This window comes from Globicephala melas, chromosome 6, assembly GCF_963455315.2.
Source record: "Globicephala melas chromosome 6, mGloMel1.2, whole genome shotgun sequence".
Taxonomy (NCBI): domain Eukaryota; kingdom Metazoa; phylum Chordata; class Mammalia; order Artiodactyla; family Delphinidae; genus Globicephala; species Globicephala melas.
The window spans coordinates 1,040,082-1,054,534 of NC_083319.1; the positions used below are offsets into that span (position 1 = coordinate 1,040,082).

Sequence of the window (14,453 nt, forward strand, 5' to 3'; positions counted from 1 at the left end):
GGCTGGATTAAGGACCCAGCAGGTGGCAGGCTGGGGCTCTGAGGGAGGTTGGAATTGGCAGAGGAGCTCAGAGCTGACCCAGCCCCACCGGTCCCCCCAGGTCCCAGTGTGAACCGGCGGAGGGCCATGGACAGATTTATTCGAGGCGTAGAGGCCTGGGGCAAATCCACAGGGTCCCCTCCCTCCAAATGCCCCTGTCAAACCAACGTCCCGTCGTGCCAGTGGGCGTCCACTGCGTCCGGTGGCACCTGCGCTACAAGAGGTTCACCGTGGCCACCACCTGCTTGCAGCCAGTGACAGCGAACTCCCGGCCAGCCACGCGGTAGTAACTGAGCTGCGCGGCCAGGAGCTCGGCGCGGGCCTGCTCTGGGAAGAAGCCCTCCCCGGCCATCTCGTCCCGGAAGCAGTTGACCACGTCCCCCTTGTCCAGCAGCAGGAAGGGCACGATAGTCGCGACCTCCCACAGCGGGTGCTCGCGGACCAGGAGCGCCCTCAGGCTGGCGCGCAGCTCCTCCTCAGCCTGTGCCGCCACCGCCGCGGCCCCGTGGGCGCCGTCTGCGCGCAGGGCCAGCGCGCGGGACGCGTTCTGCAGCACGAAGCGCGTGACCTCCGCGCCGCCATTGCCGCTGAGGAGCACGTAGATGGCATTGTGGAAGTGGTGCGAGCGCTGCGGCTGCAGGAAGCCGTGCAGCTCGTCCAGCAGCGCCGGCGGCAGGAGCTCCACGTCGTCCAGAAGCAGGAGCGGGGTCTTCTCCTCCGCCTCGGCCCGCGCCACGACGTCGGCCACGCGCCGCGCCAGCTCCAGGCGGCAGTCCTCCGCGGCGCGCGGCTCGGGGCAGTGGTGCCGCGCGTGGTACTGCAGCACGAGCGCGCCGTCCTGGAGCACCGCGCGGAAGTGGCGCGCCAGCAGGCGGCCCACATGGCTCTTGCCCACGCCGCTGGGCCCGTGCAGCGCCAGGAGCAGCGGGCGGCTGTGCACGTGCGTGGCCAGGTAGTCCCGCAGCAGCGCCACGATGCGCTCCACGGCCGCCGGCTGGCCGAACACGGCACGCTGCAGCGCCTTCTCCAGCCCGTCAAGGTCATAGCGCTGCGCGTTATCGTCCAGGTTCTCGATGGCGTTGAGCACCTGGAAGCCCACGATGGCCACGAGCAACAACAGGCAACGCTGCGCGCGGCTCCGGCGCTCCACGCGCGGCCGGTACTTGCGCGACGTCTCGGGGTAGAGCACCAAGCGGCTGCGCCGGCGCTTCTTTCGCGGCGGCCTCGAGGACAGCTCCGCCGGGCCGTCGAAGGTGAAGAACTGAGGCTGGTCCGGGTCCGCGCGCGGCGCCCGGGGCTCGGAGTCCGGCCTCACGGCCGTAGGCGAGAAGCACCGCTTGCGCAGGAGGCGCACGCGGCGGCGCAGGCGGACCACGGCGCGCACGGGCGCGATCACGCTCGGGCCGGCGGCGACGTGGTCCGCTGCCGCGGGCTCCGGACTGGGCTGGCCGCGGTCCATGGCGCAGGGGCGGCGCTTGGCATGCAGGTCACCCTCCCTGCAACAGGAAGACGGGGAGGGTCTCCAGACTTCCGCCCGGCCGACTGGGACCCTCCCCCGCGATCTCAGCCCCACCCACCCCCGCGAGGCCCCCCGGAGTGCGGCCCGCTGCCCCGAGGGCAGGGCCTGGCACGGGCCTCGCCCCTCTGACCAGGAAGCGGCTCCCCGCCGGGCCCCAATGCAAATCTCTCGGATCCTCGCATAAACAGCCTCCGGCCTTGAGGAAGTGGCTGCGGGGGGGTGGGGGGCGGGGGCGCATTTTATCAGGCGGCCGCCGCCCGGGCTTCCTGGAGGAGGAGTCGGAGTCGGTGCCAACCTGCCGCCAATTAGGGGTGGAGCAGGGTCAAGGCCGGACCCCGCCCCTGACGCAGCTCGACTGCCGGGCGCCGGGGGCCCTCCGGTCCCTAGAGGGGGGCGTGGGAAGCAGACGCCCAAGCATCCCCAGAGTTCAGAGATGCCCCTCCCCCACGAACACTTGGTGGTGGTGGTGGGGCGGTCTGGCCGTTACTTCTGCTTTCCAGAATGGGCCCCTGTCCCCAAGCTGAGCCCAGGCCTCCCAGCATTGCTCTAGTGGGCACACTAATGGAGTTGGGGGCAGGGAGCCCCCTAGAGGCGGGTGGGGGTGGGGTGAAAAGAAGAACAGAAAGACAAGACCCGGAGAAGGAGAGATGAAGCCACTGAGACAGCTGGAGAAAGGTGGGGTGGATGCCCCCGGCCCTCCCCAGTACCTGCAGCTGCGTCAGCTCAGGCTCTCGCTGGCCCGCCCTCAGCCCCCCAGGGCGGGCCCCCAGCCCACGCCAGAGGCTGGGGCCTGCGACGCAGGAAGGTGAATGTGCTGGCTTCCTGGCGGGGGTCGGGGTGGGGTCAGGGGCCTCACTGGGTCAGCTCAGGCTCAGAGGGGCAGCGACACCTCCTCCGGAGCGGAGGAAGCTCTGGGGAGGTTTCCGCTTCTTTGCAAAGGAAGTGAGTCAGGGGTGTGGCGCGGGCGGGACTCAGGCTGGACGGAGGCACCAGAGGGGGAGGCCTGGCTGACTCGCCCAGGTACCCCGGCCGGTTGGTCACCTACCTTAAAGCCCTCCCAGCCCTCCTGACTCAGCCCAGGCCCAGGACACCCGGTGAGGCCGAGGGCAATGCCTCCCCTGGGGTCCCACGTGCCTTTGCTCCTCAGCCTGCCCTCCACAGGACCCCCACCTCCCCAGGGACATCTGCGCCTGACCACCCCCCGCCCCCCCGCAGGACCCACAGCGAGGGGGATAGGCGTGTCCAGGCTGCCGGTTAGCAGAGGCGGAGCGGGCGGGCAGGGTCCTCCCCCAGCTGGGGTCCTCCAACCCTCTCCCCTCTTCACCCCGCCCAAGCCCAATCTGGGTGCTCACAGAGTAGGGCTCGTTTCCTTTTCCTCCCCCTCTTCTACCAGGTCCCGGGCTCCACGGCGCTCCCCCCCCCGGCCTCCCCCTTTGTCTTCCCCTGTACCTCGGCCTAGAGCACCCCCCCAGGACAGGGCAGGAAGTTCTAGAATGGGGGGAAAAAACCCACACATGACTCAGGGCCCTGGTCGGAGGGCAAATTTAGAAAGAACTTGGGCCCGGAGTTGGCAGATGGAGGCTCTGGGCCCCTCCCCGCCACCAGCTTCAAGTGGCCCTGCCCCCACCCCCGTTCCCATCTCTGTGGAGACTGGCCTATCTGGATGACCCTCCCCTCTGGAGCGGGTCTACTAACCAGTAATGCCCCCAGACCAGTCCTGGCCCCGAGCTCAACTGTGTCCCGCGGGCGCTGGCAGTCCTGAGCCCCCCATCCTCCAGCCTCCGTCCCTCATCCTCCACACTTCTGCCCACACGGGTCCCTCTGCCGAGCGTGCCATCCCTCCCCACTTCCTAGCTTCCCTCCACCTCCCTGTCCAACCTGCATCAGGGAGAAGCCACTCATGGGCTTGGGGGTTCCCGTCCTCCCCAGAATATGGGGCTCCTGCCTGTCTACGTGTGTCCGATGCCCTCTGGCAGGATCACTGAGAAACCACTGCTTCTCCGCTTCCTCCTCTCCAGCTGCGGGCCTGGCTCCCCGAGACCCGCTGCCCCTCTCTGTGCTGGGCCAGGTGCTTAGGGACCCCTCGGGCCTCACGCACCATGTGGCCCCTGCCCAGGCCTTCCTGGAACCAGGACGGAAGGGTATCTGTCCAGGCCTCTGCTGGTGCCCCACGGCCCCGGAATGAGAGTGCGGTCCTTCGGCGTCTTCAGGCTTTCTACAGTCTCCCAGCTGCTTCTGACACAGAGAACCCCAGGGGGCCCTGACAGGCAGACGCAGGAAAAGGTGCCCAGGGGTGGGGGCGGGGCGCTGGCTGGCGGCTGCTTCCGCCAGATGCTGGTCCCAAACCTGCTGGGGTCCAGAGCCCCAGCACTGGGTGAGGTGGGGGCCTGGACGTGGGGTGTGGCAGGAGTCAAGAAAGTCATGCCTCAGAGGGCCTGCCCCCAGCGGGGTCACGGGTGAGCCTGAGCCCTGCACTGAGGCCCGCCTCCTCTGTACTTTCTCCCCCATCTCCAGGGGTGAAGGGGGCCCCACCTGTCCCTACCCTTCAGGACCGAGCCCACCACGCCCGTAGGATGCCCTCCCACCCCTCCCTCCAGCCCGCACCCGCGACCAGCCCTGGCGCAGAGCAGCTCCTCTGGGTTTACCAGACGCCTTTTATTTACAGAGGTGGAGGCTCACTCTGAGCAGCAGCAGACCCTCCCCTGGCCGAGGGCGCTGCTCGGAGGGTAAATCGAGGCAGCGGGGGACCCTGGGCTTTCCTCCCCCGTGTGCTACTCGGGACTGTCAACAGGGGAGGAGCTCCTTGGAGAGCTGGGCTCCACCTGCAGACCCCCGCCCCCAGCAAACTCCGGGTTCTGCCAATCGGGCGCCCTCTTCCCCTCAGGCCTCGGACCCTGCCCCACCCCCCACCCCCCACCCCTTGGAAAACGGGTGTCCTTTTCCTAATGCCAACTACTGCCTGTCCGCCTGACAGCAGTGGAAACCCACACGCGAGGAGGAACAAGCAAGCAGCTTTCCACGGCGTGGGAGTGCGAGGGGCCAGGCGGGGGGCAGCAGGCCTGCAGCAGGCCTGTGCTCCAGGGAGCCGGCCGGGTCCCGTTCACGCAGGAGGCACACACCTCCCAGGACCAAGTTCCAGGGGAGGCTGAGGTGCAGAGCACCGGTGCCCTGCCCACAGGACGGTCCCCGGGGTCTCCGCTCAGCCCACCCCCAGTCCCAGAACAGTCAGTCCACCTCCAGGAGAGACACCTCTTCCCCTGGCTGACCAGGGCCACGACCCCACCGGGGGCCCAGCCCACCCCTGAGCAGCCCCAGGCGGAGCCTCAGAGTACAGCTGGGGCGGGCACGCTGGGGAGGGGCAGCTCCAGGGCTGGGGTCTCTGTGGCCTGGGCCGGGCTGGGCTTCCTCCGGTCCAGCTGCTCCAGCTTCTCACCAAGCTGGGAATACAGCTCCTTCACCGCCTCTCCACTCTGTGGGGGGAAGCGTGTGGCTTCGGGGCAGGCCCAGAGCGTGTGCACACAGATCTCTCTCCTCTCTCCCTCTCCCTCTCCCTTTCTGTCTCTCTCTCTCTCACACACGCACGCACACGCACGCCAGCCAGCCTGGGGCGGGGCGGGGCAGGGGAGGGCACCCACCTGGCCCGTGGGCTCCAGCGCCTTCTGCAGGGCCTCCAGCTTGGATGGGGCCACCCGGTGGTGCAGGTGGAGGAGGAGCCGCAGCACGTGCCGCTGCACATTCTCCTTCCTGGAAGAGGCCGCGCTGGGCTGCAGGCGGCTGCAGAGCCGCCCTCCCACCCCCTCCCCAGCTGCGCCCGGCGCCCCCGACCGAGATGTGGACCGAGAGGACGGGCACCTCGGGGAGGCGGTGAGGAGAAAGCCGTCGAAGAGGCTGCTGCAGAAGTCCTCCAGGGCAAACTCGTCCGCCAACAGCGCCAGGTTGCCCGTGAGCAGGTGCAGGAAGATGTCCCCGAACGCCAGATCGCTGAAGGTCTCCACTGCAAGCACAGCAGGCGTCGCACAGCTCGCCCAACACCCACCTCCCCGACCCGGGCCTGAGGGCCAGAACCCGGGCCTGGACGGGGGAAGCAGACGGTGGGGGTGGGGCTCCAGAGCAGGGGTGGGGAGGGAGAGCCCGTCACGGGTGGCTCTGCCCAGCGGCCAAGGGGCTTAGGATGAAGGGGACTCCAGCAGAGGGAAAGCTGAACGGGCCGGTAGCGAGAGGACACACAGAAGTGCCGAGGGCTGGCCCGGCAGGCCTGCCGGACCACGGGCTCTAGAGGAGAGAGAACGGAGCAAACGAGCCTTCTTTTTTTGAAGCCACGGCCATCAAACCTCAGAAGAGAGAGATGGCAAGAGTAACTATCAACCGATCGCAGCGATCACCGGCAACACCACCGAGTGCACGCGGGCAGGCACAGCAGCTGAGACAGAAACGCCGACGCGACCCCAGCCACCGAGCCCCTAACGCGGCGGGAGACACGACCCCACCAGACGCGCCCGGGGTGCACTCCTGCTGCACAGCTGACCGGGGACTCGGCTGGCCTCGTGGCCGGTTACAGGACACTCGAGCGAGCACACGGTCACTGCACCAAGGGACGCTGCCAGCAGAGTCCCGACCGGGGAACAAACGCCCTGGTTCCCCCAGCAAACCCCGCGTAGCCCTACAGACCACAAGACCTGAGAGTTAGCCGGAGAAGCCAGCTGAAGGGAAGCCCTTGTTTGACTCCTGACTTGCATAGACCATCCGCACAAAAGTGTTATATGACAACTGGGGCAACGCGGCCACCGTCGGGACCTGGACCCCAACCAACCACGTGCCAAGGTCGTGGTTTTTAAGAGTCTGTCTTCCGTAGAGACACCTGCTGCACCGTGCCAAGCCAGTCTGCCGGGTTTACGTACAGACCGCTGAGCGGACGGGACGGCAGCCACACGCGGACCCCAGTGCAGGTGGGCGATGGGCACTGGCCTTCACAATCCTGTGCTCTTTACTTGGGTTTCATCAAAAACTCCCACCAAAAAAAAGTTTAAAAATAAAGAATTTTAAAAACCAACATTCTTTCTTACTAGAACCTATCAGTTACACCAAAGAACGAGATCGCTCTCCCTGAACGTGATTGAAGACCTGCACCCCAGCCCCCCAGGCGGCAGCTCGTGGCTGGGAGACACTGATGCTCCCACCTCACAGGACATCCTGTGTCTACAGACACGATTAAACAAGAAAGACACAGAAGTTCAAAAGTGAGTAGAAAGAATGAGGCAAATCCAAGTTCCTTATGACTGTGCTCCTGGAAGCCCCCGAAACAGACAAGTTGTCGCCCCTGAGATCGCCACATGCTGACCCAGAAGCCTGTGAACGCGCCACCTGAGGGGCACCGGGCCCCGAGACGGAAGATGGTCCTGCACGCCCCGGGTGGGCCCACGGTGATCGCAGGTCCTTGGAAGAGGAAGGCGGGAGTCAAAGCCAGAGACAGGAGGACGGGAGAAGCTGGACAGATGAACTGAAGGGGCCAGGAGCCAAGCACGCGGCTCCCGGAAGCTGGAGGAGACAAGAAGGGGCTTCTCCCTGGAGCCCCAGGAGAAGCCAGCCCTGCCCACACCTGACTCCAGCCCTGGGAGACTCACTGCAGACTTCTGACCCCCAGAACCGTAAGAATAAGTTCCTGTTGATCAGTTGGGTGGTGGCTGGGTAGAAACTAATACCCACAATGGGCCGCTTCCCCCACATGGAAAAGTCGGGAAACAGCACGCACCACTGTCAGACAGTGAAGCGTGAGATCCTCCCCGGGAAGCCGCAACGCCTCAGACGGGACCAGGACCGGGCCAGCAGAGGCCCCGGGCCTGTCGTGCGCGGCGGGCCGGCCGGGCGCTCCCTTACCCTTGAAGGGGTCCACTCAGATCCCTCCCTCGTCTTCCTGCCTTGCACCCCGCACCCCAGGCAGAGCAAGGCTCCCGGGGGAAGCGGCCTCTTCACCACCGCGGAGCGGGGGCTCTCTCAATGGTCTGAGGACTTGAGGGGCTCCACGCCTCTCGCCCCTCAGGAAAAGATTAAGGTGGCTCTTCGCAAACGCGGGCTGCGGCGAGAGCCGAGGGCGTCTGTGAGAGGACACGGCTGGGCCCCGCCGCCCACGTGACTCACCGAGACCCGGGAGCAGGCGCAGGAGCGCGTTCTTGTTCCTCTGCTTGGTGATGTGCAGCACATAGTACAGTCCCACCTCGCAGGCCACGCGCTGCTCCTGCAGGAACCTGCGCCCGAGCACCGTCAGCCCCGAGGGAGCCCGAGGGGAAGGCCCTCCCGCCCAGTGCCCGCAGCCCGTACTTGGTGAAAGTCTCTGGCAGCGCGCTCGGGTACGAGACCGGGGCCTTCTCCTCGGCCGGGAGCTTCTGATCCACGTTGAAGGCGTGGTCGTCCACCACAAAGGACATGAGCGTGGGCAGGAACCTGGTGACCAGCTCCACCTCCTGGGGCAGAGGCCCGAGAGCTGTCCTGCATTGTCCCTGCCCCTCGGCCCCCTTCCTCCGTTCATCCTCCCGGACGTGGGCCTGGGGCCCGTCCTCCTCCCCAAACCCCACCCCACAGCCCCTTGAGAAGGCAGTGGGAAGGAGCCCGCCTGACCCTGTTACCATCTTGGGTTCCTTGAAGACCTGGCTGTCGATCATGTCCCATGCCCCCTGGCCCAGCGCCAGCAGCCGGAGCAGCAGGAGGAGATCCGGGCTGTCCTGCAGGGAGACGCAGGCCTTGGCCGTGCTCACCTGAGCTCCCCGCCCGGACCGCACTCAGCCAGGGGCTCTGGCTGCACATGCCCTCCACCTGGCTGGTGTGTGTGCTCTCCCCACACCCACATGTCCCCCAGAAAGCAGCATGTGGCCAGCCGGGTGCGCTCACCCTGGGCAGCAGCTCCTGGCCCACCAGCTCCTGCAGGTGCCTGACCGTGCTCAGCGACAAGGTGTTGATGGCGAAGGGATCACACAGGATCATGGACAGGTCCCTGTGAGGACGTGCCCGCGGCATCAGTGAGGGGCGTTCCCGGCCCACCAAGCCACTGACCCGAGGAGACAGCCCTTCGGCATGGACAACGGCCACGCCGCCCAGGACCGCCTTCCACAAGCTTGTGGTTCGTGACTTGCCCTTAACTTACTTAACAACCTGAAGCATCAAGTGGTTTTTAAAGAATTAAGGTCCAGTCCTGGTCGAGAACCCGACCCGGACTCCATAAATTCAATCAGGTTCCCACAGAGACAATTCCAGGAGCGAGGAGCTGAGACAGGAGACCAGGCGGAGCCCACCCAGAGAGGGCCCTGCCGGGAGCCAGACCCCCCCACCTCCGGGTGCGGCGGGCCTCTCAGCTCACAGGCAGGCCCCACGTGGCTGCAGACACCAGAGCCCCAGCCCGGGCGCCCAGCTCGCCTGGGACAGCAACGGCCTCACCCCAGCAGCCGAGCCTCTCAGCCGTGGGCACGGGCGCCAACCAGTCCTCCTAAAATGTACTGGAAAAAACAGCCGCTCCCGACTGCGGCCACAGCACGCTCGTCCGGACGCCCGTGGACAGGACCCGGCACAAGGCCGACCCTCACCCCAGGACCTGCTCCTGCCCCTTCTTCACTCCGTCAAGGAAGCCCTGCAGCTCCCGGGCCCTCTTGCTGTCCACGAAGCGCTCTCGGATGCAAGCGTCCAGGCACCATGTGAACTGCGGGGAGGAGGCGTGGTCAGGACTCAGCCAGAGACCGCAGCCTCCAGGCAGCACTCACCGCTGCCTGAGCTTTCTTGAGCCTTGGGCGAACATCGGGACCCCCACCTCGAGTCGCCGAGGCATGGCTTGCCCCCAGGAATGGGACAGCACGAAGGAAGCAGGCCCAAGTGCCCACACCCCCACAGGCCAGGTGCTGCAAGAAACAGCAAAATGGGCGTTTTGTTCTGAAATGGGCCCCTCCAGGGCCCCCACTGTGCGGGGGTGGGTGCAGTGCCGGCTCAGAGCGTGACGCTGAGAAGCCCCTGGGAAGGGATGCCGTCTGGGGCCGCACAGGCCCCTCCAGGGCCCCCACTGTGCAGGGGGCAGTGCCGGCTCAGAGCGTGACGCTGCGAAGCCCCCGGGAAGGGACGCCGTCTGGGGCCGCACGGCACCTATGCCAGGACAAGGGCAGTGCAGGAAGCCCTGTTCTTAAACACAGAGCTCGCCAGTGAGCAGCCCCCAAGGGCTCTGGGGCAGGGGAGGGCCAGAGGCCCCGGAAAGACCAGAGGGGGCGGGGCGCAGCTGGCTCTGGCTCAGACGTCCAGGGGACATCACGGTCCCCCAGCCGGGTGGGCAGAGGTGGCACAGGGGCTAGGGCGGAGCCCCACGTGCCTGGACCGCCACATCCAAGGGGAGGGGAAAGGGAAGCCGAGGGGGAGAGCAGCAACGGCGGGGCGGGTGCCCACCTTGTGGCAGGGGTCCACGGAGCAGATGTCGCCGACGTCCAGGTCATGCAGGGACATGAGCAGCTCGGCGCGCAGCGTGCAGTAGTGCACGTTGCGGGTGCGCAGGAAGAGCGTGCGCAGGAACTGCAGGACCATGTCGTACAGCTTCACGTTGCGGCCCACCATCCGGGTCAGCCTCTGCACCACCTGCCGGGACACCGGGCAGGCCTCGCACACGCCACGGCCCTGTGGCGCTAAGCTTCCTCTCTCACAAAACATCAACTCGTGCTGGGTGGCGACGTTTCTTGTCTTTAAGGAAGCGAACCCATCACGCCCTGCGGCTCCTCTGAGAGGCCGTCAGCCCGGGTCCCAGACTCCACCAGAGTCGGTGGGCGGGGCAGCCGGTGGTGGCGTGGGGGACTCGGGCCCAGATGAGGATGGGCGGCACCGCCACGCTCAGCATCTGCTCAAGGCCCTGCCGCAGCCACCCCACTCCCGCCTTCTCCCGGCGGCCGCCGCCACCCCCCTCCGCCCCCTGCCCCTATTTGGGAGGCTCCTGCCAAGGCGGCAGCCAACAGGAGGGGGCCCCACTTGGGGCCGTAAGGATGCACAGGGCCACCTGGTGTGACAGACACCAAGGCAGCCCAACAGGCTGCATGCAGCGAGTGGGGAGGTCAGCAGGGACGGCAGCCCACCTTAGGGCCCCTGCCGAGGACCCACCAGCAGGCCTTGGTACCCAGACAAGCGGGGCAGGCATAGAGCATCACCCGAGTCTCAGCACCGACGTACCGGCACCTCTAACACGGAGACAGGCGCGCACTCCAACCTGACCACAGCCTGGCCTGCTGGGCACAGAACCACAGCCCCAAGGCCTAACCCACCCGAGGACGGTGGGGCAACGTGTCACCTGCCACCGCGCTCTCCCTTTACCCTGGCAGGACTCCAAGGCGGACCCTTGGCCTGGAGGGGAGAGTGAAGAAGGGGCAGGACCACGGCCCAAGGCCAGGCTCCCCCAAACGAAGGGGGACGCAATGCAGGCAGGGCTCTGACACACTCAGCGGCCTGTCCAGGAAGTGGTGCTGCGAGCACCGGCCCAACATCCGAGAGAAAACATTAGGTGAGGCCCTACCTCAGGCCACACACACAAAACCCCAGGTGAGAAGGCTGGCGGTGAAAGAACACGGCGAAACATCGAATGCTCCTTGGCCAACGTTTGGCCTCGTACCATCACCTCCCTCCCAGGTTGAGGGGTCCTCCTGGAACCGGGCCAGGGACCCCAGCCTCACCAGGAAAGGTCAAAGTGTCCACGGTGGCCTCCAGACCCCCCCCCCCCGCGTCTCCACAGCCTTCCTCTACCCCTGGAGCTCTCAGGGACCGAAATGTGACACCTACTGCATAGGGTCCGCCCCACACGAGCCTGCAGTACCCCCAGGCAGGTGCCCCAGTACCCCAGGGGTCACTGAAGGGCCCAGGGGCCAGGGCAGTGAGTCAGCACCCTAAAAGCATTTGTTGGGCTTCCCTGGTGGCGCAGCAGTTAATAATCCGCCTGCCAACGCAGGAGACCCGGGTTCGAGCCCTGGTCCAGGAAGATCCCACATGCCGCAGAGCAACTAAGCCCGTGCGCCACAACTACTGAGCTTACGCTCCTAGAGCCCACGAGCCACAACTACGGAGCCCGTGTACCACAAATACTGAAGCCTGTGCGCCTATAGCCCGTGCTCCGCAACAATAGAAGCCACGACAATGAGAAGCCTGCGCACAGCGACGAAAAGTAGCCTCCGCTCATCACAACTAGAGAAAGCCTGTGCACAGCAACGAAAACCTAACGAAGCCATAAATAAATAAATACATTTATTTAAAGAAAAAAAAAAACCATTTGTTGAAACAAGGAATGAATCAAACACAAAAACAGAGAAAAGCTCCCAGAGCTGAAAGAAGACACAGAGAGTTTAGCTGAAGAGGCCGGCTAAGCTGCCGAGCTCCAAGTACGCAGGAAAGACCAGAGACCCACACCCAGGTGCAGTGCTGCAACGCCCCTTGCCAGCCCCACATCCGAGCCCAGCCTTCTGGAAGCAGACAAGCCGGGCTTCACGGGGGAGGCCCTGCACACATCCCCGCCCCGCCTCACCTCGCCCTGGCGTCTGGTCTTGGGGGAAGGGCTGAAGAAGTTGTGCAGGACAGAGAGCTCCGTGCTGAAGAGCGCGCTCTCCTTTTCCACGATGTACTGTTTCAGCAGCGGGGAGACCTCGTCGCCAAAGAGTGCCTGGTTGTCCTGCCAGATCTGCCGCTTCACCTCCACGGCGCAGGCCCGGTACAGCTCCTTGTCGGCCATCACCAGCTTCAGTTTCTTCTCAGGAACCTACGTGACCCCGGAGCCCACCTGTGAGCAGCACCTGTGCCCCAGGGGTCTCCCTCAAGACAAGCCGGCAGGCCTCAGCCCCCCACAGCAGAGGCCACAGCCAGCCCAGCCCCAACTGACAGCGGCACCCGTGACTGGCCCCCCAGGCTCTGACGGGGCAGGAGCTGTGCTGCCCACAAACAGCTTTTTCCCAGAAAGGGCGCCACGCTCCAGAGCTTGTGCCAAGGTTCAGTCGATGCGCGGCTCGGCTCAGGGAGAAGCCAGCGTGGGGAACGTGCTCCGGAGCTGCTATTCCTGAGGCAGGCAGCTCAGGAAACCTCCCCAGGGCAAGCTGGTCCTGCGGCTGTTACCTTGGGCAAGTGTTTCATGACGCACATCACCACTGGCTGCAGAGATGGCATCTTCACCAGAGAAAAGCTCTTCTCCAGAAGGTCCTCGAGTTTCTTGTACCTGGAAGGACTCTCAGCACTGAGGGAGCAGCCCAGGACCAAGTCGGAAGCAGCTCCCTGCCTGTCCCCAGACCGGTGGGTGATGTGCACAGGCGGCCCCTTTTTCAGTAGGGATGTGTAGCCACCGGGGCACATTCAGTGCCCGAGCTGGGGAGGGGGCTGCCCATCTCACCGCCCACTTACCTCTCCTCGGCCTTCCCCTCTGTGGCAATGGCTGACACGCGCTCCAGCAGCTTGTCCCGAAGCTCATCAAACACTGACTGGTGGAATTCCAGTCGGGGCGTCCCATGCAGGTCCAAGAAGGGCAAGGCCGACTGCAGGGAGGGCAGCAGCACGCCATTTTCTGTCTAAAGAAGCGGAGCTCGATTTGACTCTTCGGGCGACAAGAGAAACCTCAGCCACAGCCCCGTCTGGCCAGGCACTCCGGATGCCCTGAGTACACACGGAGGCAGGGACAAGGATGTTCCCAGCCGCGCTGGCTGTAACTGCAAAAATTGGAAACCACTCAGATGTCCGTCGACGTAGTCTCAACTCAGGACACTTGGTTCCTCCAGCCCGGGGAAAAGACGCAGCGATCGGGAGGGAGAGAAATCTGCCCGCTTTCCCACGCGACCTCGCTCCACGCCGGACTCACACCCAGACGCTCGGCCTCTCCACCCGGCCCCTCCACCCGGCTCCTCCACCCGGCTCCACCTGGAACTGCTCGATGGCTTTGAGCGGCTCGGTGCAGTTGGTCAGCGTCTCCTTCAGGTCCTCGCCGTTGGCCACGCCCAGGTCCTGCAGCCCCGCGAACATGGCCGACGCCCCGGCCCCAATCCGGCTCGGCGCCCCATCTCCTCCGCGCTCCCCGGGCACCGCCGCGCTCGCCGCAGGCCCCGCAGCTGTCCGCTCGCCCGGGCCTCGGGGGCCGCCCGAGCTCCGCTCCCCGGCGCCCTCCAGCTCGGCCAGATTCCGCCCGCAGCTCGGATCCCCTCGGACCGCAGCCGCCCACTTCCGCCCCGCACAGGAGCCGGGTCCGCCCGCCAACCGGCTCCCCGGAAACGCCGCCGCCGCCCCGGAGAGGTTCCCGGCAACTGCGCCGCGGCCCTCGCCTGGCGGAGACGGAGCGCGAAGGCGGTGCCAGGACGACGCACAGGGCGTCGAGAAAACCCCGCCCCGCCCACCCGGGCCCCGCCCTCCTGCGCGACCCCGCCCAGCCTCGCGGCGCTTGCAGCCGTTTACCGGCAAAGGAGAACAGGGTTGGCGCGGAGGGAGGGCGGAGTGCTGCGGGGTGCCTGGGGGAGGGGGCACCGGAGGAGGGGGATGGCGCACAGGGATCGGGGTGCCGCGGCCTGCTTCAGGAGATTCATAGCTGCTATTTTAGCCAAGAGCGTTTTAGTAATCATGAAAAATATTGTTGCTGACCTCACAGCGCCCACCAGGTGCACGACCCTCTCTCATCCTGGAACTTGGTTTCTTCCTTGTCCAACCCGGCGAAGCTCACACGGCGAAGCTCACACCGTAGTGTTGTCACAAAGACCAAAACCTAAGTGTGGGAACTTCCTTGGTGGCGCTGCGGTTAAGAATCCGCCTACCAATGCAGGGGACACGGGTTCAAGCCCTGGTCCGGGTAGATCCCACATGCTGCGGAGCAACGAAGCCCATGCGCCATAACTACTGAGCCCTCGGTGCCACAACTACTGAAGCCCGCACGCCT

The 14,453-nt window shown here is 65.8% G+C and overlaps 2 protein-coding genes across 2 annotated transcripts; both read right to left on the reverse strand.

Annotated features, from left to right (window-relative positions):
* TOR4A (torsin family 4 member A) lies at positions 1-2,943 on the reverse strand. Its single transcript, XM_030838186.2, has 2 exons — positions 2,266-2,943; positions 1-1,535 (listed from the first exon to the last, which is right to left on the reverse strand). The coding sequence occupies exon 2, from the start codon at positions 1,496-1,498 to the stop codon at positions 254-256; it is 1,245 nt and encodes a 414-aa protein (XP_030694046.2). The 5' UTR covers positions 1,499-1,535; positions 2,266-2,943; the 3' UTR covers positions 1-253.
* A 1,232-nt stretch (positions 2,944-4,175) lies between these two features.
* NELFB (negative elongation factor complex member B) lies at positions 4,176-13,856 on the reverse strand. The gene is made up of 13 exons (XM_030838185.3): positions 13,451-13,856; positions 12,941-13,104; positions 12,659-12,758; positions 12,078-12,308; positions 9,971-10,156; positions 9,130-9,242; positions 8,441-8,543; positions 8,179-8,274; positions 7,874-8,016; positions 7,694-7,800; positions 5,411-5,552; positions 5,194-5,302; positions 4,176-5,028 (listed from the first exon to the last, which is right to left on the reverse strand). Exons 1-13 carry the CDS (start codon positions 13,550-13,552, stop codon positions 4,882-4,884), a joined length of 1,743 nt encoding a protein of 580 aa, XP_030694045.1. The 5' UTR covers positions 13,553-13,856; the 3' UTR covers positions 4,176-4,881.
* Positions 13,857-14,453: the final 597 nt, after the last annotated feature.